This window comes from Aythya marila, assembly GCF_965140915.1.
Source record: "Aythya marila genome assembly, chromosome: 11".
In the NCBI taxonomy this organism is placed as follows: Eukaryota; Metazoa; Chordata; class Aves; order Anseriformes; family Anatidae; genus Aythya; species Aythya marila.
In genome coordinates, this window is record NC_139052.1 from 11896406 (window position 1) to 11920397 (window position 23992).

Here is a 23992-nt window from a genome sequence, read left to right on the forward strand (position 1 = left end):
GTATCTATTATGGTCAACTCATGTTAACAGAATGTTTTGCTTTAATACTTGACTTACATTAATACCTCACATTATTACACGTATGAAGCCAAATATGACGCTAACTTAGTTGCTTACAACCTCAAACCTTACTCCCAATACACATTCCAATAAATTTATTCTGTAAAAACAATACATTTTTTTGTTTTCTTTTTGTTTCATTTTATGTTTTTTTGTTGTGTTTTTTTTTTTTTTTTTTAGTTTTTTACAGTAAACTCGTCAACTACAAACCTTGAATACGCAAAAGATGTTCCAAGGACAAGCATAACAAGGATTGATAAAACCAGACTAAATATGTTTCCACAATAAAAGCTGGCATAAAAATAAATAAAAATCTCTATTATCACAATAGCAACAATAATGTACACAGAATAATGGATTTGGAATGCTTACTTACTAGTCTAGTTCTATTTCCAAAAGGAAAAAAAAGCCAGAATGACAGCATCCTTTTTTAAGCCTTTCATTAATTAAAATTGATGTTTTCTTTTGGTTTCCCATAGGGTTCTATATCACAGTAAGCTTAAAAATGGAAAGCATCCAAATGAATGATTTCAAATTGTGTTGGCATTGGAAAAAATCCTTGTATTAATCTAAAGAAACACAAAAAGACTTTCACTAACTTCACATATAGGAACTAAGTCAGATAGTGTACATTACATCATGATTTTGAGAAGTATTAAGAGTATAACTAGCTAGGTACTTCTAATAAGGAAAGGTATTTTATTACATTATTGAACTTTGTGGTGATCTCAACTGAAAAAGATTTTTTCTTTTATGTTGTAAACTCATCAAAAATCAAGAAAGTATGGATTACAGGGAAATTTAAAATTATGTTTGTAGGTGGAAGAGATTGTAGTATTGTATGAAAGGGACTCGTTTCTACTTGTTTTTTAAAAATGCTGATTTAGAATGATACAATTTGGAGTTACACCTTTTCTGTTTAGAAAAGGAATCTAAACATGTTCAAGTATGCGATATCTTCAAAAACCTCAGCCACTGGTAAAGGGCAACTTCATGCAACCAAATAATATGAAAATTGTAAAGTAACCCTTAGAAAAAAGGGTAAAATGTCATTTCTGCAAACACAACAGATAGGAATGTGAATAATGTGCATACAAACTGGGATGCTGCTGATGATACTAATGAACAGATGTGGTGACTCATATCAAATCCAAGAATATTAGACAACCAAACATGGAACCTTCTTGTGTTTTCCCTTAATATTCAGCAGTCATTATGTTGGTTAAGTCTGAAAGAGAAAAAGAAAAAAAAAAATCACATTTAATGTAAGAAAAAGCACACTGCAACAAACTTGAATATAATTAATGCCTTATTATTCTACTTCAAAGTCACAGGTACAAGCAGTTGCCTGGTCTGTTTAAACAGAACTTTTTTTCTAGAGAAAACTGCTTATGTTACATCAACTAAACATACCACTCCAAGATATTAAAAAGCACAGTTTAAGAGTAAACATTTAGAGCTCTATTCAACTAAGTAACTCAAGTCATGTATGTGAGTTGTTTTTTGGCTTCCTCAGTCACTTAATTGTAAATCTTGTAGGACACTTCACACGCACAACCGAATCTCTCATTTTCCCACTTGGCTAGATCACTGATATCGACAGGCTTCAAGCAAAAGCTCTGGCACTGAAGACCTTGTGATGAGAACACTCTTGTTCAAACAAACGAACACTTAACAAGCAAAAGGAAAGGTAAACAGTTTTCATAGCTAAGATGTCTGAACGTTACTTCTGAAAATGAAATAGTTTGGCTTGAGTTCACTGTAAGGTGATGACAGAAAAGGAAGAAGCTCCCCCTTTATGACCAAGTCAAGGTCAGCTCCTGCTTCCACTGACATCGATTAGAATGGGATCAGACTGTCCTCATGGCAAGTGTCTCCCAGTCTCAGTTTCTTCACATTAAACAGAGGCAGCCAGACACCTACAGGCGCATGGACCCACTACTTTTGCCGAACAATGTGAGGTCGCACAATGCCACGTGACTACCCAGCCCCGACCAAGATCTCCCTTCTCCTTTGTAAAGAACCCAGGATGTGAATGCTGGTCTGCCCACACCCTGACGGCTGGAAAAAAATACAACACACAAGCAGCATGAAGGCACTGGTAATGTATCTGGTGTCGTTCAAGAAACAAAGCCAACATCAAGGAATAAGGGGTGGAAGGGGGACAGGTTGAATCCACTGGGGGTGACGGAATTTTCATTTTACACGGGATCTGGAAGAAAATATGCAAAGAAGGCATCTTAACAGCCCTGCACAAGCAGTTTGCTGCCTAAGTTCTCTGGCCCTCATGCCTGCTGCATGTGATGCCACGACTAGAACAGGCCGCACTCCTCTGCCCAAGAGGATCAGTGCATACCAGCACCCACTTAGCAGCCTGGGGTCCCAATCTGGCTGCTGCACCTCTGAACTAAGGGCTCTGCTCAGTCTGGCTTTTCTGTCCTACAACAAGGGGGTTGCAAACTAGTGCAGCACAAAAAGTAATGGAAACCTGCACCTTCCGTGTGGGAGGTCCCGGTACATCCTGACTAACGACACATGATAAGGGGTTACTTATTAAAAAATGCTTATGCGTGTAATGATGTCTTACAAGAAACTGCCCGAGCCATGCCTCCCGTCAAGAAGTGCAGCGGTGGAGTTCATCCACAGCACCACGCTTCCACTGACCTCCTCTACCCTGTTTAAGAGTCGGTGAGATGAGTATTACAGATGCTTTGGAGACGTGGCTTGGAAGGGTTCACTGCCACTTCTGTTCCCCTCAGAGGGAGGTGCAGACACCCGTTAAGGCAACTATAAATGATTAAGCAATCGAGCCATGCCTTTGACTCCAGTTCTTAATGGCAGCTGCTAGGCAGCTCTGACAGGCAGGATGGGTGTTCAAACAGCCGGTCCCTGCAGCATCCCTCTCAGACCCCATAAGGAGAGCCATCCTTTCAGAGTATTAAAGCTTTGCACTTATTAACAACAAGGCCCCTCTGGGCTACTGCCAGCAGACTGGGTAAGCACCCTGCTCACGTGGCACACTGCGAATGCTAATAGCTGCACTACCCTGCCTCACAGATGTGTCTGTAGAGCCACAGCACAGCACAGGAGGGAGAACAAAGAGCCAGGTATGCAAATCATCCTCTAGCACTTCAGCAATTTGCAGGAGGCTCTTCCACCACAACACAGGTTTTGTCTTCCACACGTGCTCCCAGCTGTCGAAGAAGCCAGCAGAGCTCTGCTCCCCACACACACGCAGCCCCTGGGATGAGAACCTGGGCCTCTCGAGGCTGCTTCATCTGCCCGGGCAGCATGCACTGCCAGCTCCCTCATCGGCCGCTGAACAAGGATGCGGCGCAGCCGAGCAGTTTCCATGGTCTCCATGGTTTCGCTTCTCTTCAGAAGCAGATCACATCACATCATCTTTGTTTGAGCACACCACTCAGCTTTACTGTAAGGCAGGGTACAACGTGTGCTGCACTGGCCAGCGCTGCTGCACACAGAAGAAACAGCACAAAATCTGGGTGATGCAAGTGAAAGATTGCAGTCAGCCATAAAATGGAGCTTGGAGCTGTAACAGAAGGACTGGGAGTACAGAGAGCAGGGAATAAAGCTAAACCTCCGTATTGCCTTGTTTTTTCTGGCACTGAAAATTCCTTCCATGACAGTACCTGGCAACTCAGCCACCTTGTACTTTAGGTCTCGTTGGATGAGCAGAAGGATAATTATTTACTTGCTCTTTACAGTTGTTGTTATTCCATGCTGTTTTGAGATCAAAATGGTTACAGAATCCAATGTAGACAGAGATGCAAATAGTGTATTTCATCTATACCAGCTGCTTCAGACATTTATGTTCCCCCTGAATTACGTCTCATTGCCTTACTGAGCAGTGCTGTTCTGAGCTGCGTTAAGGCAGCAGACAACGCACCTCTTTATGCCAGTTGAGAGTATGTCACTAGGTAGTTTTTACACCAAAATTCTTATTGTGCATTTTTACAAATGTTTTTTTGGAGAGGTGAATTTTAATTTACCTAATTCCTGGAAAAAAAATCAGACAGAAACACATATTCTATTTTAGTTCTCTGGACGAATGCCAACATAATGCTTTTACGTAGAATAGAGCCCTAAATGCTATGCTTCTCATGTTGGTGAAACCCCAAAACTGTTATGCAGTCTAGCCAATGTAATTCTTGAGAAATAAAGAAGGAAAAGCTAAGGAACCAAACATCTCAAAACCGCATCAGAAACGAACCTGTATTTCTCTGGCCAGTATGGCTGTAACACTTTTCTTTTACAGCAGTAACTGCAATTGTTGCTACCCCACAAACATCACAACAAAAAATATGTCTTGGACACAGGCTGTTTTAAATATGTTCTCCCAATTGCAATAGTATCAGATGGCAGTAATCTTGGACCAGATTTTGATCCCCTTTTTCATGCTGGCAAGCAGTTGCCTCCACAAATAGATCCACTGACTCCCATGTTAACTGATTGTCAGTGTGAGTAAAAAGATCAGAGTCCTTTACTCTACTTCAATATCCTGGCTGTAACAGGACCAAAAAAATGTATTTAATTTCCAACAAATCCAGTACTTTTCTTAGACTCAGTAGTATCATTCACCTCCTGAAAGGCAACCATGTGCCCCCTCACACAAATGAAAGGCAGGCTCACACGAACAGAATGCCTCGCTTACCAAGCCAGTGTCTGGACTAGTAACTAAAATAACAAATACTGAAAGATAAACTTGCCCCATACCCTAAGTGCTGGCCTTAACATTCAAATACTTCCTTATAAGTTAGAGACTACAGTCAGCTTTCAAATGTCATTTTACGGGTATCCAGAGCATTGAAAGTAAAAAGCGATTTAGGTATTCAGTTACAACGTTTCAGAGTTATGCCAGCCAAGAACCAAACACACAAGTCACAAGAGATTTAAATGTGGAATGTAAATCTGCTGCCATGAATTCACTGATTTATGAGCTAATTCTGCACCATAGAAAGTAAACAATACAGAGCCATGAATACCTTTCCACAGGAGTATTCCGTTTATGTGGTATTTTGAGACAGGCAAGACAATTTAATATTTAACAGCAGAGGACTGCCATGGGGGGTCTGTGACTTGATTTGAGCAAGCTGTGGGATGGTACGTCTTAGTTAACATATTATTAGTTAATTAATATTAGATAATAAAACCCTGAGGTTCAGGCTTTATATCTTTTTAGCAAGGGAATCAGCTAAACAAAAGCAATGAGGGAAAGAAACTGAGAACCAGGTAGTGGTGGCATGATGCAATTTTAAGTTGTTTGAGTCTGAGGAAGCTCACGTCTTTTATGATGAGAGTATTTGCAGTACTCAAGAATGGTAGAGAAACTAAGATAAGAAAAGGTAAGAAAAAAAGCAGTTTTGTCAACCCCAGGGATAAAAAAAAATCATGAGCTGAGCCCTTGAAAAGTATGAAATTGGCTGAAAAAAATCATCATAGCTTTGGAAGTACTTTTATTTGCTCTGGGTTTTGAGTCTTTAGGAAGCCATCACTTCACATTTCTAAGCTTTCCTCTACCACCTGGAGGTTAGAAATTTCATTAAAAAAGTAGAGGTGAAGATGCTCCTGCAATCATTTGACTTCAGCAGTTAACCCTTCATGAAGATCCCCATAATGCTGAGGTTAAGAGCGTGATTAAAAGACAAGGTACCCTCTGACACGGAAAGGGGAGATGTGCCTTTAGCTTGCAATGTGGGGATTATAAAACATAACCACTACATCATTATTATTAAGAGAAAAACTCGTGTCTTTTAGCCAGCTGTGCCTGGTCAGGCACTGGGAGGTGCAGAGCAGCCCTGGGGAGCACTATGCGGGGTGCCTGAGCTCACAGCCATGGCCCCTCACAGCTTCCACCGTGAGGCCTCTTCCGAGTGGCCGGTCACAGCAGCAAAACCAGTACAGGAGGAGACACGCCTGTCCTTGAGATCTGGGCTCCGAGCTCTTGCTTTTCTTTCCTCTTTGCCTTCACAGCAGCTCTCAACGAGCAACCTTGAAACAAGCTCTCTTCTGGTGCCAGTCTCACGCAGCCCCCTGATGCCTTTGGGACCGGGGGCGCGGCCTGCACCCACAACCATCTCGGTGTGCTCTTGGCGCCATCTTATGGCCGAACGGCCCGAGCCCGCCCGGCCTCACAGCGCTGGGTGCGAGGGGGAAGCCCATTTTCTTCACACTGGGCATTATCCGTAGTGTGCTTTCCTCACAGCCTACACGATTTTAAAGACAGTTTTAAAGGATTTCACTTACGACCGTGTCCTCTATTTGACCTGGATGTGGTTCGGATTAGTGGGTGTGAACAACAAGGAGAGCACCCCAACTCCGAAGGCGTGCGTTGGCCTTTTCCACCTTCCTTTCCACCGGAGACAAGTCCGAGTGTGTGGGCCAGAGGAGCTCAGGGCCCCTGGCAGAACCAGAAAGCAACTAGCCATGAGCTACGTGACTGCCTGCCTGTGTAATGCAAACTGAAAAAAAAATCCTGATTCCTCTTTCCCCAAGTGCCTTGTGCCTGATGAAGGATACTTTCTAAACAGACACCTGGTCTGGCTTTGAGGACACGGAGACATGGAGTGTCTCCTCGTGGTCCTGAGAGAGAACTGCACTGCAAATGCAGAAGAGGTTTTACACGCGAAATGCTGAGTCTGCAGCAGAAATGGGCCCAAGGTAAAATATTTGGATCAGGATGTGAATTCCTGCAAACATGGCAGTACTTTGATCTTCAGTTGCCCTTAAAACCACCTCTTCTTGTACCTGCTACTAAAACTTCACCTTTCCCATAATATCAAAAGCATCAGAGATCTGGTTAAAGACTGGTCATTCATGCGTGATGTTGAGCCTGAACGCTGGGGTTGCAGAAGTCAGAGCAGAGTCAACTCCTCACGTGGGTACAATGTTTACTGTGAATATTTCTGCAGAGTTCGTGCTGGCAGGCAGGGCACAGAGACTGTTGACTGCATTTCAGCACAGGGGCTGTGAGATATCTGCAGTCCTGAAAACGCTGCAGAGCAGCATGGCATTTAGCACGCTGGGCTCCTAAACCAGCAGCTACAAGCATGTCACATACAGAAGAAAGAGCTATAAGAATATCACCAGCCACAGAGCCAACACTGTGGGACTTTTTAGCCACTTAATCTGTGACTGACCTAACTCAGTAAGCATTTGGTCCTTACAAGAACATGCCTGAAGTTCACAGACATCCCGTCATCGCTACAAACATGGGAAACAAAGCAGGCCCTCCTGAACCTCAGGGCACCTTCCTCAGGCCTCCTGCCACCTCAGACAGAGCTCATGGCCAGTTTTTTCATACCAATGAAAAAAAATCTCTGAGGATATTGAAGTGTCACAGGGTTAACTAACCAGAACATGCCTGTCCTGGTTTCAGTTAGGACAGAGTTAATTTTCTTCCTAGTAGCTGGTAGGGTGCTATGTTTTGGCTTAGGATGAGAAGAGTGCTGATAACATGCTGATGTTTTAATTGTTGCAGAGCAGTGCTTACACCAAGCCAAGGATGTTTCAGCTTCTCATTCTATCCTGCCAACGGGCAGGCTGGGGGTGCAGCAAGAGCTGGAAGGGGACAGACCCAGAGCAGCTGACCCAAACTAGCCAAAGGGGTATTCCATACCATCTGACGTCATGCTGAACAATATATAGGGGTGGCTAGCTGGGGGAGGAGGGCCGGACTGCTTGGGGTTAGGCTGGGCACCAGTCAGCAGATGGTGAGCAATTGCACTGTGCATCACTTGTTTCGTACACATTATTATTCCTAGTACTATTATCATCATTGTTATTATTATTATTTTTCTGTCTTAATAAACTCAACTCACAGGCTCCACTTTCCCGTTTCTCTCCCCCATCCCAGAGAGGGAGGGGGGAGGGTGGTGTTTAGCTGCCGGCTGGGTTAAACCACAACAATGACCAACACACACACTGTGCACTCACAACATACATCAGCCCCAAACTCTCAGGTTATGTGGGTGAGGTGTTGGGAAGGTGTAGCTGGGTGCAGTGGCTCCTTGCACCTGTCTGTGGCTCAGGCCAGCAGCTCCTTCGGAGTGAACGAGAGGGTCCAGGCCCCAGAAGCCACACACCAATGTCTTCATAACGCCAAGAGCCACAAAACAGACACTCAGTACCTCAGAGAGACAAGGGGACAGGAAGCTCTGGGGAAAGTCTTAAGCACGAGATGACAACAGCTCCCCAGAGGTTGTGTTTTGTGAGAAAGGGTTGAGGCTGAGCACGCAGCTGGGTGCTAAGGCACCTCGGCAATGTCAGATGAGAGCCTGTGCTGGCTGGCTCCCTCCTACACCTGGGAATTCATGTCACTCAGCAGCTCCTGTGACAGCCCAGCCCAGCTGCTGGCCACGTGGTAGGGCCCTGGCATGGGTACCAGAAAGGAACTGGTTCTGAGAGGAGCTGTAAGTGCTGGAGCACAGAGGCTTGTGTTGCTCTGAAGGCACAGAAATAGTACTGGTTGTTAAAGGAGGCTGACAGTTAACCAATTCCCATGCCAATACCCTGCTTAGCAGCCTTCCTTTCTGTTGCTGTGGTCACAAAATAATACTGACACAAGCACACGACTGACACAAACACACAGACTATCTGAAACTGCATACAATTATATATGCACTATCTATATGATCATATATATGTACTTTTATACCATTATATACAGCAAACCCTTTCCTTGGAAGACCCTATCCTAAGCCAGGATCTGCCCTAAAACCCAAAGTATACAGACTCTGTAAGGCACACAGGAAACCTCATGAACCTTAAAGAAATCAGTGGGATTTACACAGGTTTCAAACAAGTGTGAAAGGATAAGCAGGTTCCCACTGTTTAGTGAGCCAAAATGCATTGTGCAAACAGTCTGCTTCTGCTCTCACATCAGTTTTGTATCATTCCAGCTCATGGTTTTCAAAAGTTACTCTCAGCTGACATCCATGCAAGTGTTGGAACAAAACAGTGCTTGTAGTATCTTTCCTCATTCAGTCATTTCCCTAGAGCAAAATCTGTACCAGGGGAGAACATGGAACAGAAACCCCATGTTTCTGTTCTAGACACATTCTGAGCACTTAAACACAATATGGAAAGATCTGCATGTGGTATACACACTGCAGCACAATACCTTTCACCCCAACTTCAGAGCCCAGTGGTAGCAAAGTGCATGTGAAGTGAATTATATTAATGAAAGATTACCCCTTCACTGGTTTTCTGCAAATCTGAAGAAGTGTTTCTTGTGTCGTTGCCTGCGTCCCCAGCATCAGAGCTGCTCTTATTTTCTTCCTCTTTGCAGTCCTTATCATCTTCATCTCCAGGAGATTTCCGTGACTGCTTGGAGGATTTCTAAAATGATTGACAACAAAGTTATAAAGCAAAAACAAAGCTTCAGCCATAGAAAGACATTTTTGTAACATATCTGCAATGCTGCCTGATCATGTGCTTCATTGTTCAAGGTGAATACTGGGTAGGAAATGCAGGGTGAAAAGCATTTCTCAGATTAAGTAGCTGGAGCAAAAGCAGATATTCTGTGTTCAACACAGGCTGGCAGCACAGTTGACTGTAAGACAGACACAGTAATAGGAGGTGGGTATTAGTGTTGGGTCACCTGTAGGTTTTGCTAGTTAATGAAACAGATGGTGCCAGCTTGACAAAAGTTTTGATTAAACACAGAGATGTAAAATGAGAATAACATTAGCAGAACTGCTTTCCATAGTTTTTTTAGTGCTGTCAGCTTTAATATATTAACATTAAAGCCATGTGGAACCAATATATCTTTCCTGCTCCCTTTATGTTATGCAATTCTACAGTACAAAAGGATAAATTGTGGCATTAAGCCACCATTTTCCTAATCCTCTGTTTGCCCAGAGTCTTCTGGAAAGAAGATGGTAGACCAGACCTGAATTTCTAATGTAAAACACACAAAGAGGGTGAAATTACTTAAAACATTTTGTTCAGTAGATGAACCACAAAAACTCTTGCTCCCCCCCCCCTAAATTAAGCCTGGATTAGATTGTCTACTTGCTCCTTTTCATTTCATTTATTTTTCACTTTCAGAAGAATAACATGAATGTGAAGGAGTGTGACTGCCACACCTTCCACCATTTTTTAAGCAAAGGACAGACCTGGAGGTGTGCACAGAGCTGGAGAAGTGACTATAATGTCACTCCCTACCACCCAGGTGACAAGAGGAATGTATTTGATACCCAAATTGCCATGTACACAGGTGATTACGTTGACCAGCCATTATAAGGCAGTCTGAGACCCACTACTCTTAGCTTTCTTATCTATGTGGTTACTTAAATATTCACAGGGTAGGCAGACACTGTAATGTAAGTCTGTTATCTACTAATTAAGTACCCTACTCCCTGATTACAGAATTAGCTCTTTCTCTCTCCTGTTCTGTATCCTGTACTGAAGTGTTTTAAGCACAGCTACAGCAGGAGGAACTGAGCACATCTGACCCTACCCTACCATTTATTACGGCATCTTGGGCACTCACGCTGGGGATGGGAGAGGTAATCTTGAATTCTCGCAGACAGGGACCAACCCTGAACTCATGTCTCACAGGAGACACACTTCTAAAGCATTTTTATTGTTCTTTATGGGGAAATACCTATTTGAGCTTATCAAATTTCTCATTTTCTTGAAGATCTGAGAACCTTGAGGCTAACTTTGCATGGATTTTCTTTACAGATCTTCTGAACTCCTTCCCATTCTTATGCCTTCTCAAAGTGTGGGCACAAGAACAGGGCAGAGTATTTCAACTGCTGTCTCACCAAGGCTGTCTACACCATCAAGGGCCCGTTTGAACACCATCATTACAGTACTGGAATCAAAACACTAAAGAAGGAAGGACAGATAGCCACAAGGTACACAGTGACTTGGTTATTAATGGGTAACATATATATGGGTAACAATAGAAAAACTCAGAAGATAACCTTTGAAGTGTAGGATTTTTTTCGTTTTGAGCCTGCTTTTTCATTCTTTCTTTTGCCTTTTCCATCCTCTTCTACCCGATCACCTTCCTCCTCACTACTGGCATCTGCTGTATTTCCTCCTTCTCCCTCAGTTTCTGATGAGCTCTGTTGCTGAATTGCCTTTAAAGTAACAATAATGATAATAATAATAATATAAACAACAAAAATATCACTAAAAGCTACCGCTTAATTTTTGTTCTGTATTTACAGAGAAACACTGGGAATAGAGAGCTTGCACTTTAAACGTTCTAGACAGGAGGAGCCCCGGTTATTCTTACAATTACCAAGAGAAAGGGCTGTAAAGGTAATTTTCTCAGTCACCATGTGAAAACAGTTATCAGATGCAGATCCTGGGATAGTATGTTCTGAAGGACTTAAACAGATACAGAAGATCTGATAACAGAAGTGCATTTGCTAGAGAACCAAGGGTTGTTCAGTGGAGAGATCTGGCATGTAGCTTTTTGGGCAAAACTATGGAAACTTCTAGACTTTGGCTGCATTTAGGACAGACTTATTCAGGAGAAAAGATGGCTGTTACAAACTCCCTCAAAGGGCAAGACCTTTGTGTTAGGAAAAAGCAAACACTGACCAAAAGGCTGAGAGCTCTTTGACAGTTCATCTCCCACAGACTATTCACTAGATTTTTTTTTTAAATCCGCAAGTGTATGCAAAACATCTGTAGGGCTGAAAATGTAAAACAGGAACAGAGAGGGGCAGCAGCTTGTCTGCAGGTGGTCCGTATCTTTGGTTTGTAAGGTTTTGTGCTAATAATGTAATAGGTGTTCGCCGTCTTTTCGAGGTGATTTCTATCTTCAAAGGACCACACTTTTTTAATGAGCTAAGTTCTCTGGTTTTATACAGCCCACCGACTACATTGACTACTCTTCTCCCTCCCCAGCTGCACTCACTTTTTGCTCCTGATATCCAACAGGGAGAGCTGTTGTACAACAGCTATTATCTGGTAACAGCAGCCTAAACCTCCACCTTCTCACCCCTCACTACTTTGTCAGTGGCATTCTGTGTTATACATACCAATGTAAAAATCAAAAGTGCAGTGACCTTAAGGTCTGTGTAAAATACACTGAACTTGATATAAAAATAAACAACAGAAAGAAGAAGTCATGTTTATAGTGGAGTAAACAAAACCTTCCATTTTTAATTCAGTTAAATCTGCTGCAGAACTTTCCACTTCGCCACCCCAGAATATCACAGAAAGCAAAGGGCCCTGCAGTATGATTAAAGTTCAATTTGTCACCCAGCGCAGGACCACAGTTGTCTTTATACTATATGATTACACTCTAATCACCAGCTGAGAAACTTTCTAGCTCCACCAAAACCAGGACCTTCCATCATCACTCATACAATGTTTACATAGATAAGAAGTCTTCAAAGAAAATAAGAAAGATAAGGAGGAATAGAAGAGAAACTCATTTACCTGATATCCAGTAAACTTTACTCCAGGGTTGTTTTCTATTTCCCACAGGCCTTCATTAAATCCTTTTCGTTTGTTCGACTTCCCAAACTTATCTTTATATTCTTTATATGGGAAAAGGTCTTTGGGCCCCAGGAACGCACTGCATTTTAACAAAGGTAGCATTCAAAAAAAAGGATTCAAATTCCTTTTCTTCAAATTAAAAACATTAACAGTGCAAATGTTTTCCCTATTCTTCTGCTCATTCCATCATTGTGTTTTTCATTTTTATTTATTTATTTATTTATTTACCACTGGCTTTGAGTTACTGCTGTGAGTCTGATTTTATGGATTGGCTCGCCATTCCAATGTTTGATGTTGCAAAACCATGCTGTGTCTCTCTAGAAACAACTAAAACGAGTCTCATTTATTATATTAACTACTGCTGGGAACTGGCACTTGAACAGTTTATGAAAGGGATTATATGACGTAATTGCCTGCAACAGCAAGGGACCAAACTTCCAATCCTATGTGTTACAAATCCAGAAAGGCCTAAAAATAATACCATATGAAAAGCCAAAGCATTTAAGGAATGCCTAGAACCCATGAGCAAAAAACTTATCCCTTGTACCACTACACAGAAAAAGCAGGGGCACTCAGTATTATTTATACTGTAAGCCTGGGAGTGTCTTCCATGGATCAAGTCCCCCACATACTAGATTCTGTGCAAACACAATAAAAATGTTCTCTTTCCCAAAACTCTTATAATTTCATATAAGACAAGAAACAATGGGTGAGTATAGACAGATGAGTAATACAAGGAAACAATGAGACACACACGGTGCTTGTGGCCAAATTGGTTTTTAGACAGCACAGCAAAGGAGGGATTTTGTGCTCTGCTGCTGCATGTCAGCTACGCACTGCACCAACTAATTTCAAGCACAGGCACCACAATGCAGGGAAAAATAATAATAACAAAAAAGACCGGTCATTTATCCTCCTTTTACATAATTTACAGTAAAGTTCTACGTTCTTATGTAAAACTGAAGAAAGTATAATTTCCTTTTCACTGGCTATCTATATCTGGTGTGTTTACTGTTCTCTGTATCACAGTACTGGGATGCCTAATCATACGTTAAATTAAAAACAGTGAAGGCAAAAAAAACACAACACAACAATACTTCATTCCCACATGGAAGATTCCATGTCACCAATGGCCAGAGCTGAGCATGTCACATTGTCCCTCACTATAATCACCACCCTACTTTCCTGATGATCTCTGCAATTGAAGTTAACTCTGTGGTCTCTACTGTCACAGGATCTCAGAGCTCCACCTCTCTAAATGCATTTATTCTCGTAACATAATTGTGAGATAGGAAGTTGCCCGTTCTTGCACATGGGCTTCTGCAGGCACAGAGATCTGCCCAAGATCAACAAGAACAGTTCTAACACAAACAACAAAGGAAAACCTCATGAAATTTACCAGGACCTACCTTAATTTAGCTCAACAGTAAAGTATGGAAATGTTTCTACAGTCTTTTATGTATGGTAAACACTGAAAAAGCGTCCACTTCTTTGAAATACATTCATTGCCACTGGGAGAGTGTAACAGTTTCTACTACTCTGCTATAAAACTCATAAACTGCAATCTACAGTTCATTTTTAGCAGTTATGCTTCTTAAATTATTAAGGTAGTAAGTATGAAATGCTTTCCTGTGTCAGATGTTATAGTCAGATCACAGGCTAATAAAATCCAAAACAGAAGAGATTAGCAGTCTGTGATTCATTCATTTCAGAATAATAGTGGTCAGATTTCTTTTTCTCAAAATGTTTCTAAGAAAAATGTTTTCATTAAGAAAAAATGAAATTACATTTTGGTTTCTGATTTTGAGGCATCATAAGTTTATTTTAGCTTATCCTTATTCTTTTTAGACTATTACACGACGATGACAGTAGCAGTGGATCACAATATATCAAAATATCAGATTGTTTCATTACAGCAACAGTAGGAAAAATTTTAACTAGAAGAGAGACTATTTTGATCTTGATGAAGCAGAAGCTGTCCTTAAAGATTTTAAAAACGAAACATAATGCATGAGCTATGGGCCTTATTATACTGTGGAAAAACATTAAAATTCAAAAACAATAATTTGTGAATAAAACTTCAAACCTCTGAAACTGAATTTAAAATGTCATCAGAATTTCATTTTTTCATGTTTCCATTTCTTAAGGAATTCTAGAAAACATGTTGCCTGCAAGTGGGGAAGGAAAAGCTTTAAAATGTAAACATTTCACACAAAATTGAATGGAAATTGTGATAAAAAACAAAACAAAATTTAAAATTTAAAATAGACTAGAGGCTGGTTAAATTGTAATGTTGAAAGTCTGTACTTTGTAGCAATTACTATGAGACCTAACTTACCCTCTCTGTTCTAATCCCTTCTCTCCCTACGAGGTCAGCCAGCTCTGTTCTTCCATCACTTCTGAAAGCTCTATCCTACAATATCCCCAGCACAAATCTCAAAGGAATGCATACATTGCAAAGCTATGTGAGGCTTGCGTGAGACTCCGGGGTCTGCTTCCTTTCATTTTACCAACCACTAAGCGAGTTCTCACACAGGACAAGAACCCAAATGTGCCCAGATACAACAGAGACAGCCTGGTCTCCGCTATCATGTACACCCAAGTATAAAAGTTTTGTCCCTGCATCTCAGTTCACATGATCCTGTAACAAATTTATGGCAACACTTTACAAGAAACACAGAAACTGATTATTAATTATCCTTAGACCATGGTATAACATCCACACAGCAGCATCCATGCCTACTTTCAGGTTTCACTCTTGTATGTTAACACAAATAAGCCAGGCTCGTAGGACCTCTCTCTAGTCTCCCAGTGGCTTCAGGTAGGATTTGTTACAATAAAATCTGTGGAGATGACATCAGCTGAAGTGGAGGAAGACATTTCACAGATCGTGTTCATTCACTTACGTTTCATGAGTCCCAAAAAAGAAGATGGGGTATTTATTTGCTGGAGGCTTCACGGCTCCTTCAGGGAGTTCATCAATCTGTAAGACAGAAACGGACACAGGATTACTACAGATGTGGTGCCCCTCATCCCAGAATCCCTGCCAAGCCACTGGAGTGCTGGAACAGGTACCCTGCATCCCTGGGGGGAGCCCCATGTGCAGGGGTGGGAAAGGGAGACGGCTGCTGGTTTTCAGGCAGGCCGGTCAGCATACTTAGTATCAACAAATGTCAGCATATGACAGAAACACTTCAGGGAGACACCAGAAGACCAACGAGCAGACAAAAAGTTTTGTTGATTTCATTCCATGGCCATTATAACACATGAAGGCAATAAAATTGAGCCCGCTTAATTTAAGTGTTAAACTTGGATACTGCCTCATCAGAGGCACCGAAGCCCAGAGGGTAACGCTGTCTGTCTCACATGGCCACCTAAATAACTTCTGTAATAAATGGGGAACAGATGGCATCTTTGAGACTCCAGAGCAGGAAAACCAGACCAGCTCACACTGGTGCTTCCTGGTGGTCGTGGTGTTACCCAATGTAAAATGTGTAACGCACACCAGGAGGAGGGTCTGGCACTCTCCTTCCCCCGGCGTGTCCTAACAACTGCTTTAGGCCACCATTCCCCCGTGTGCTCCACCTCTTCTTTCAAGTTTTCTTCCTGTCCTCGTATTTCTCAAGATACAGATACACAGCAGCTAAGGGAGGAGTGGCAAGGATGCTCTCCTGAGAAACAGCAAGGAATTGGGACTGGGACAGTGCCCCCGGCTCAGCAGTGCTTGGACTCTGGACTTGTGCCTTTGAGCAAGGGCACTGATCACAAGGCCCAGGCAGGCCCAGGGCTCGGTCTTGTCCATACCCATTTCAGTCTTCTGTGACACAGTAACAGAGCCCAGGTGCCTGCTCACACCAACCAGAAACACAGAGCAGCTTTAAATAAGATCTGAATGCCTGCCTTACCAAAAATGGCACTTTGGAGCATACGTGGGCGTCTAAAACTAAGTGTCCAGGGAACTCTCTGACTAAGAAAAGAGAGCCTAACGAATCCAGACAGCTACAGGGCAACACCAGAGAGCAGGTGAATGGCTTGCTGCCTCTCAGGGAACTCGGTCTCAACATAAGCACATCGAATCCTGCCAAATGTCACTGGAATTGAAAGCTAGGTGCTGACATACCAGTGCTATAAGAAATCTGCTCTTCAGAGCAGCAAGGAGAGGCAACCTGCATGTTTTCACTCAGGAGGCCAGGCCCACATGTGCTTTCCTTCTCTCTTCCTGCCGAAGGACCCCAAACACTGAATTCTTGTTGATTAATAAACACCAGATTGTTTTCAAAGGATGTTCTCTTTCACTGTAAAGCATCTGCTGGCTATGTAGCTCTCAAAGGAGCATGAGCTCTGATACCAATTCGAGCCCTTTTGGACTTGCTGAAAGGACGCTAGTAGGGGACAGAGAAACCAGAGCAACGTTTGGAGCACCACAGGCTTCCTTTCTGCAAAAGGAATGGGTGCTATCTTTTAGGCCTAGGTGGAGTATTCTCAGAGTTATGCCTAAATCAGGGGCTGTACAAGCACTCCCAGACCATCCCCTGTCCCTTTCCTGAGGCACCACCCAGGAGCGCAGCAGCTGCCACCCAGCAGTGGGTGTTGGGGCCCTGTCACCGTGCTGGCACGGGCTGCAGGAGACGATCCATGCCTTGTGGGCGCAGCAGACACACACCTTTCATGTAACAAAGCCAATGAATTAATCAATAAAAGGAGAATTTATATGCATATAGCAGATACACACTGGTGGATGATGGAGGCTTGCATTTGGTTTTAGTTCAGCTGTGTGTAAGCAGGAACAGGAACAACACCACGGGCTGTTTGGGGTCCTCTTCATCACCAGGAGTATACAGGGGAAAGAGAGCCAAAGATATTTTTCCAGAACTCATTATTTTCTGACATTCGCTATTTGTTTTTAAGTAAGTGCCCATAATGTGATTATTGGCTCAGTAATTCACGGTTTAAATACAGGTATTAGACTGTAACGGTGAAAGAAAGTATGAAGGGGAAAACACTCCAGCTCACTTTACAAGCTGATAGCAAATCAGGGAGATAATGTGTCCCATTCTGCAACACAACATATGCTTGCTTAAAGCTGGAAGTATCTACATTTTGGACCAACAAAGGCTATGCTGGCAGTTTACCAAGTACTGGGGTAATACACCTCAACTGTCTGAATGCCATAGCTGTCTTCCCCTTCGTTATGACAAGGATGATGTCCAAAGAGAGACGAGATCCGAGAAAAATGTGGACTCCTGTGACTGAGACAAACAACGTCTGCTGGGACTAGACTGAGAATCTCATTTGGTTGCTTGAAATATGGAGCCAGCTCTGGGCTGCATTACAGAACAGCGCAGTCCAGTTACTGTCTCAGCCCTTTAAGAATTTCTCATGAAATAAAGCTAACAGCTGTAAATGATCAGTAATGCAGAGGAATGAAGACATGCTTAGCAGGGAATGCTGACCAGAAGGGAATGGGGATCTTAGATCGCACAACGTGCTGCTCTTCGAAGCGGTGAGGATCTTCTCCTAAGCAATGTCCCAAGCGCAGCTAAGCCCCATGTCATATTCCCAGCAATGCCAACCGCTAGCTAAGGAGCAGCACCAAACACAGTAAAGGTCAGCACAGGCATCTCTCATGCAGCTCACCTGCTCCCCATTTTGTGGCATATTTCTTTATTCATCCGAGTATCCCCCTTGACTATGTATCATTGCAGGAAAGCATAAAAAAGCTTTTCATAGCTTTTGAAAGTTGGCATAGAGGTACAAACACATGCAGTATAAATCTGCACTAAACAGCTCAAGGATGGGCTGATAATGCTCCCACTCTAACACCGCACTGTGCAGCTGAGGTCAAGACTTTCCTGCCTTTGCTGATTTTGCTGCGAGCTCCCCAGCTCTCAGGCTTATGTCTTTAGTATTATAATGAGGTCAAAATACGAAGCGACAGTGTTACAGCAATTCAAATCTGTGGCAAGAACCCTAGGGAATTTAGGGAAGAACGAGACCCTCTCTGCCATTAGGAAGGATCCCTTCTCTTTTTGCTTGTTCCACCAGAATCCCTGCATCAGAGACCAGGAGAAGCGAGCTTTGCACACCCCATCCATTCCCAGCAAAACCACTTTAGCCCTCCATGAACGCCGAGGCTCTAAGTGCTTATTTAGCTGCAGAACAACCCCAGCACTCCTTGATGATTGCTGCTGTTTTGTAGTAATGGAAAGCAAGCAGTACAAGCAACCATACTGCAGCCCCCTGCTGCTGTACTCGGTCACAAATTATTCCCATCCTACAATATGTTTTGGTTAAATATGCTGAAGATTTGGATCTGATATTTTTTCCCCATATCAGCAAGATCAAAGGCAGAGAGGGAGGGAGGGAGGGAGAGAAAGGGAGCGGGCGCGTGAGCACAAGAGCGAGGAAAGCATCACCGCTTCGAACCAGGAACAAAAGAGATAAGTGCACCCATACTAGGGCACAGTGTTGTAGTCACAGAAACCTCACTAATGACTAAAGCATCTGTCTATCGGAGAGCCAGACTGCTACTGCATTTTGCTCCTGGAAGGAAACAAACAGATTCTAAAGTGCCCGTTATAACCTGCAATCAAACAGGAGATTCATCCCCTCCTGAAGCAGAGCAGACAGTGGGCTGGAGCTTGCTGCCACAGAAATCAGGGAGAGCAGCGCATGGCGTGCAAATCTGATATGTGCATCAGCAACATCATGGGCAGCCGCTTCAATTATGGCTAAAATTAAAGCAGGTGGTTTCAGATTTCGAGTTTTATCCCCTTTACTCCCATTGCTGTCATCTGCTTAATGAATAACAATTGCTTTCTTTTTGCACAACCTCAGCAGAGCTGCACTTCCCAGCATTTGTTTGACAACCAAGCAGCAGAGCTTTAAAGACGTAACTGTGCTTTTTTTTTTTCTTTCTTTCTATTTTTTTTTTCTTTCAGTAAACAAATGCCAGGCTTCTAGGGTCAGGAATGCTGAACAGAAAATTCAGCCTGGACCTCTCAAACCAGAGCAGGGCTTTATCAAACGGTGTTGCTAGGGACTACCGATGGGGAAGCAAGAAATCTGCCTACTTACATTGCAGTTTACAGGCTAGCATGTAAAAAGCAGCATGAATATTTTGCTCGCAGTGCTGCTGAGCAATTGCTGACTTCTCAGGTAGTGTCTCCAACTGGTTCTCCCGGGCTGGATTTGGCAGCCCTGGTACTGCAGCCCCTTCCTCCCATAGCGGCTGTGCTGAGGCGAGGGAGCCTGCGGAGCGAGGGTGGGTCAGGCTGGGGCTGCAGATCTGTAGCCCTGCAAGGAAGGCAGCGCGGAGCTGCCCTCCGAGAACAACGGGGGCTCCCAGGAGCACAAATCATCCCCCTGCCTGCCTGTGGGATCAGGCAGCGTTTTCCAGGCAGGCGGAGGAGCTCCCTGGGAGGGCTGGTGCAGAAGCAGAGGAGGCTGCACTCCCTCCTGGGTGTTCTGCTCTGCAGAGCTCTACATTCCCTGCAAAATGGGAAACATGTCTCTCGGAGACACGCAGAGAGGAATGGCAGCCTAGTCTCTGTTTGTCTACGGCGAGCAGCTTTCTGCGGAGGTTTACGTTACCGCAGCAGTCACGACAAGGGCAGCGCTGCCCGCCGCAGCTGAAGGGCATCCCGGATGCGTCCATCTCCTTCCACTTGGAGGGACAGCAGGTGTCATGTTGTACGGCTGGCACACAACCTCCATGCTGTGGGTATGCTGCTGTTCAGAAGCAGCACTTCCAGGCTATCAGGGTGGCTTTTGGACCACAGCAGCTCCCAGACCTTGCTCCATTTTGCTCCACCACAATTCTACACTGACAAAACCCCACATATCGTGCAAAAATACCTATCAGCTTCACATGCACGGACAAGAAAGCTTTACTTCAGCATGCAGAGATGCTTATGTGGGCACTGAAACCACAAGAACAAGTCCTTTTATTTTGCAAAAGGAGGGAATTAAAACTGCAGTGCAGTAATCACTGATTGTTTTGACATACTGTAAATGCCTTTGATTGGCAAAAGCACACAGAAGCATTGCAGAGATCTGTATCTCCCCCTGAAATCCCTGGAGTCACTGCACAGCAGTCAAGCAAAGGCCTATAGTATTTTTTGCTGGAAAGTGGTTCAAGTTGCTTATTATTGCCCAACACATGCAAGCAGCTTGATCTTCTGCAGTTAGCTTATTAGCACAGCTCTAAATGGATAAAAGCAATACTCTTCAAAATACATTATTACAATAGGGTATTTTGCTTCTCTGTAACGTGTCATTTTTATTCACGTGGACTTAATACACTTTTTAATAGCTAGTGCTACTGGGAGTTAGCAGTATGGCAGCATCTTTCCTAAACCATTGTTTAAAATACAGCTCTGCAAAAATGTGAAATATTAATTTTTTTCCCCAGAGGATCCTAAAATGAAAAAAAAAATATCCAACCTTCTCCAACCTAAAAACTGTGACTCAAATTCCGTAGTACTTATATTTTACAACAATCCAACTAAAGCTGGTTGGAGACTGCAGAATTTCACTCTCATTTATCAGGACTACGAGATATTTGAAGCAGAGCACAACTCTTTCCCTGATGTACATCATACACGAGAACTCCTGGTGTGGAATGCTGGCATATGCACTTTTTCACCCATTAAAAAAGATAACTCTGTGAAGGGTGAGACTAGAAGCAGAATCCAACTTAATAAGGTAGAATTGCACAGCTACAAAAGTAAAAATTAAAAAAGTCTCTGGGCATGGAAGAGTGCCACCAGCAAAAACAAAAAGCAAAACAAGATTAAAAACAGCAGAGCATACTTTTGAGCACTGCTGAAAATGGCTGAAGGGTATCCTGCAGACAGCCAGAAATGACAATATAAAGACATCAATCCTTTTTTTCTGTGCATGCTCGGGACCTTGTCGAGATAGAAGACAATGAAGGGTTAGTTGGAGTCCAAACAATGCTGGCAGGCAATGTCTCACTAGGAAAGATCAGCAGTCCTGCAGCTGAGTTCAGCCCCTTTACATCCCTAATTAGCAGCATATTTTTTAAGACATAAAGTTGAAATACACTTTCTGCAGAGCTGCTTTCATCTTCAGTATGAAAATGGGGCCGAGGCTTAGTTCTGCATGACTAGTATCTATATGCATGACTTTGTAGATAACCAGCCTACTCATGTGATTCGAGCCCTCCGCCAGCGTGCATGGCTGGGACAGAAAGATGCCAGACGAGGGGACGGGGGAGCTGCCTCTGCCACTGGCCTCTGGGCTGCCCTTGGCCACATCACTGCACCTCCTTCACTCTCATTTTACAAATGGGGACGATGGTACAGTTCTTCCTATAAAGCAGATGAAGCCCAGAGATGAAAAGCTAGGCATTACTCCTAACAAACACTTTCAGCTTTGTTGGATGAAGATTTCAGGTTATCAAGCTGCAACCCTCCCAGTCAGTGACCACACACCAAAGTTGGACTGTTGCACAACTGCTCCATTTTCTCCAAATGAAATGTTTCCCTGCCACTTTCAGTGAAGCAATAGTGCTACTATTAGGATATGTTTTTTTTCCAGGCTGTAAGGATAGGATGTGATCACACTATTTTCAGTCAAACTCTCACCTGCAGTAACTTAGGAACACACCAGCTCATTTTGCCACATCAGACAAAAGAAGAAAGACCAGAGATATTAAGTTTCCTCATGTTTTGTGATAAACAAGCTGTCCATCCGAAGATGGACAGACCAGTAGCCCATATGCTGAGAGACAGCTTGCAATGCAAGCTTAACCGCAACACTAGACAACGGGGAATCCACATAAAGGCAAGCCAGAGAAAAATAATCTTCTTAAGTTTCATGGCTCACAAAATTACTTTTTTATTTGTGGATAGGTGGTGAGAGGTTGTTCCTTTTCAACAAATACTGCCAGCCCTGAGGCATTTTGTGTTTACTTCTTTAAGTAAATTATTCCTCAGGTATCAAAATACTGTTTGCAATGTACATCCACCTGAGCAAACCACAGTGAGCCCACTAACACCAAATTAAAGCATTTTCTGATGACAAAATTTGGTTATCCTTCTTTATCATCTTACTACAAATATTTTTGTCTTGAAATATTAAAGGTGTGCAAGAAATGCACATACAAAAATGTGTTTGGAAGACATACAGCAAATAAACACTGATTAAACAGTCAAGACATCAACACATGAGAAATTCTGGGGACTGCACATGCACAAACACCATATTTCTCTCTTGCCACTCTCTTCTTGTAAGAAGGGACACTAAAATCATGCCATTTCCTCCCCCCCAAAGTACCTGGATGAATCCTGCCACCTGTCATATCAGCTCTGTTAGAAAGAGTGGATGAATGGTACAAGAATGCGAGAGACTGTTGCATATTTTTGGGCCTTCCACATTTTACACTGGAATTTTACTCTTTCATTGATGGTTTTTGTTTTAAGGAAAAATGTTTTATCATGTGATAGGATGTTTTGGCCAGTCAACTTGATCAAAACCTTTTCAGTCGGGTGCAGCCTGCCTTGGGCACTGACATTTGGTCAAATCCACACAACCAGTTTTTATACTCAAGGCTCATCTGCTTCACATATCCGAAGATCCATTCTGTGCTGTTCAAGCTGTTATTAAAAGAAGTGTTGCTGGTTCTTATGCTCATATTGACACACTTAAAGCCAAAAGGTAAGCAAATTTCTGGAAGACTGCAATCTCCAGACTTGGCTGGCTTAATTTACCATTTCTCTTCCAATGCAATTTACTTCCCTAAAAAGTCAGTTAAAAAAACTGGAACGGCACAAAACTTCCAGGCTGAAGAACACCAAGAACTGCTCTGCAGGATTTGGAACAGCTTCCCACAAAGTACACAAACCTTGTTGACACAATAGCTTGCAGCTAGAATTGTTGTAAGGAAATCTGACTGATGGAGATTGCAGGGGCAAACCTTCAGTTTATGAAGGGTGGACACAAAGATCCAAGGTGCAGAAGGGAACGACCGCTTCACTTGCTGCTTCACTTGCTGCACCTAGAAGGCTCCTGCTAGGGAGGTTCCAAGGTTGACACTTTGGAGTGCTGCAACCATTAACCTGGGCCTTTGGGAACAGAAAAACCTCCTGCTTGTGTCCTCTGTGACCTGTTTTGTTAGCCTTACTTGCAGCTAAGGATTACATCAGGGGACCAAAATGCTCCTTACCACTGAACAAGTGCATTCAGACTGTGACTCCTCAGCAGCACAAAGGTCTAAATCCAGATTTTGGCGCTATGGGATGAGTAATAATCACCAAATATCATCAGCACCCAGGCCAATTATTTTGTTGTGACGCAAATCACATGTACAACAACATGTGCTCCGTCTAGGGAGAACGAGAAACCATGAAATCTAATTGCAGAGCCAATGAAATAGAGTGACTTGCAATAATTTTTCATTCAAAGTCAGGATTTCCTGTTT

General features: G+C 43.1%; 1 protein-coding gene across 1 annotated transcript in view; it reads right to left on the reverse strand.

Annotated features, from left to right (window-relative positions):
• Window positions 1-1123: 1123 nt before the first annotated feature.
• The window catches only part of HDGFL3 (HDGF like 3), a 36697-nt gene continuing 13828 nt past the window's right edge, over window positions 1124-23992 (reverse strand). The window contains exons 2-6 of the mRNA XM_082769455.1: window positions 15453-15529; window positions 12487-12625; window positions 11013-11171; window positions 9271-9417; window positions 1124-1288 (exon numbers count right to left, since the gene is read on the reverse strand). Coding sequence (XP_082625581.1) covers window positions 1283-1288; window positions 9271-9417; window positions 11013-11171; window positions 12487-12625; window positions 15453-15529 — 528 coding nt within the window. The 3' untranslated portion in view covers window positions 1124-1282. The remainder of the gene's footprint in view (window positions 1289-9270; window positions 9418-11012; window positions 11172-12486; window positions 12626-15452; window positions 15530-23992) is intronic.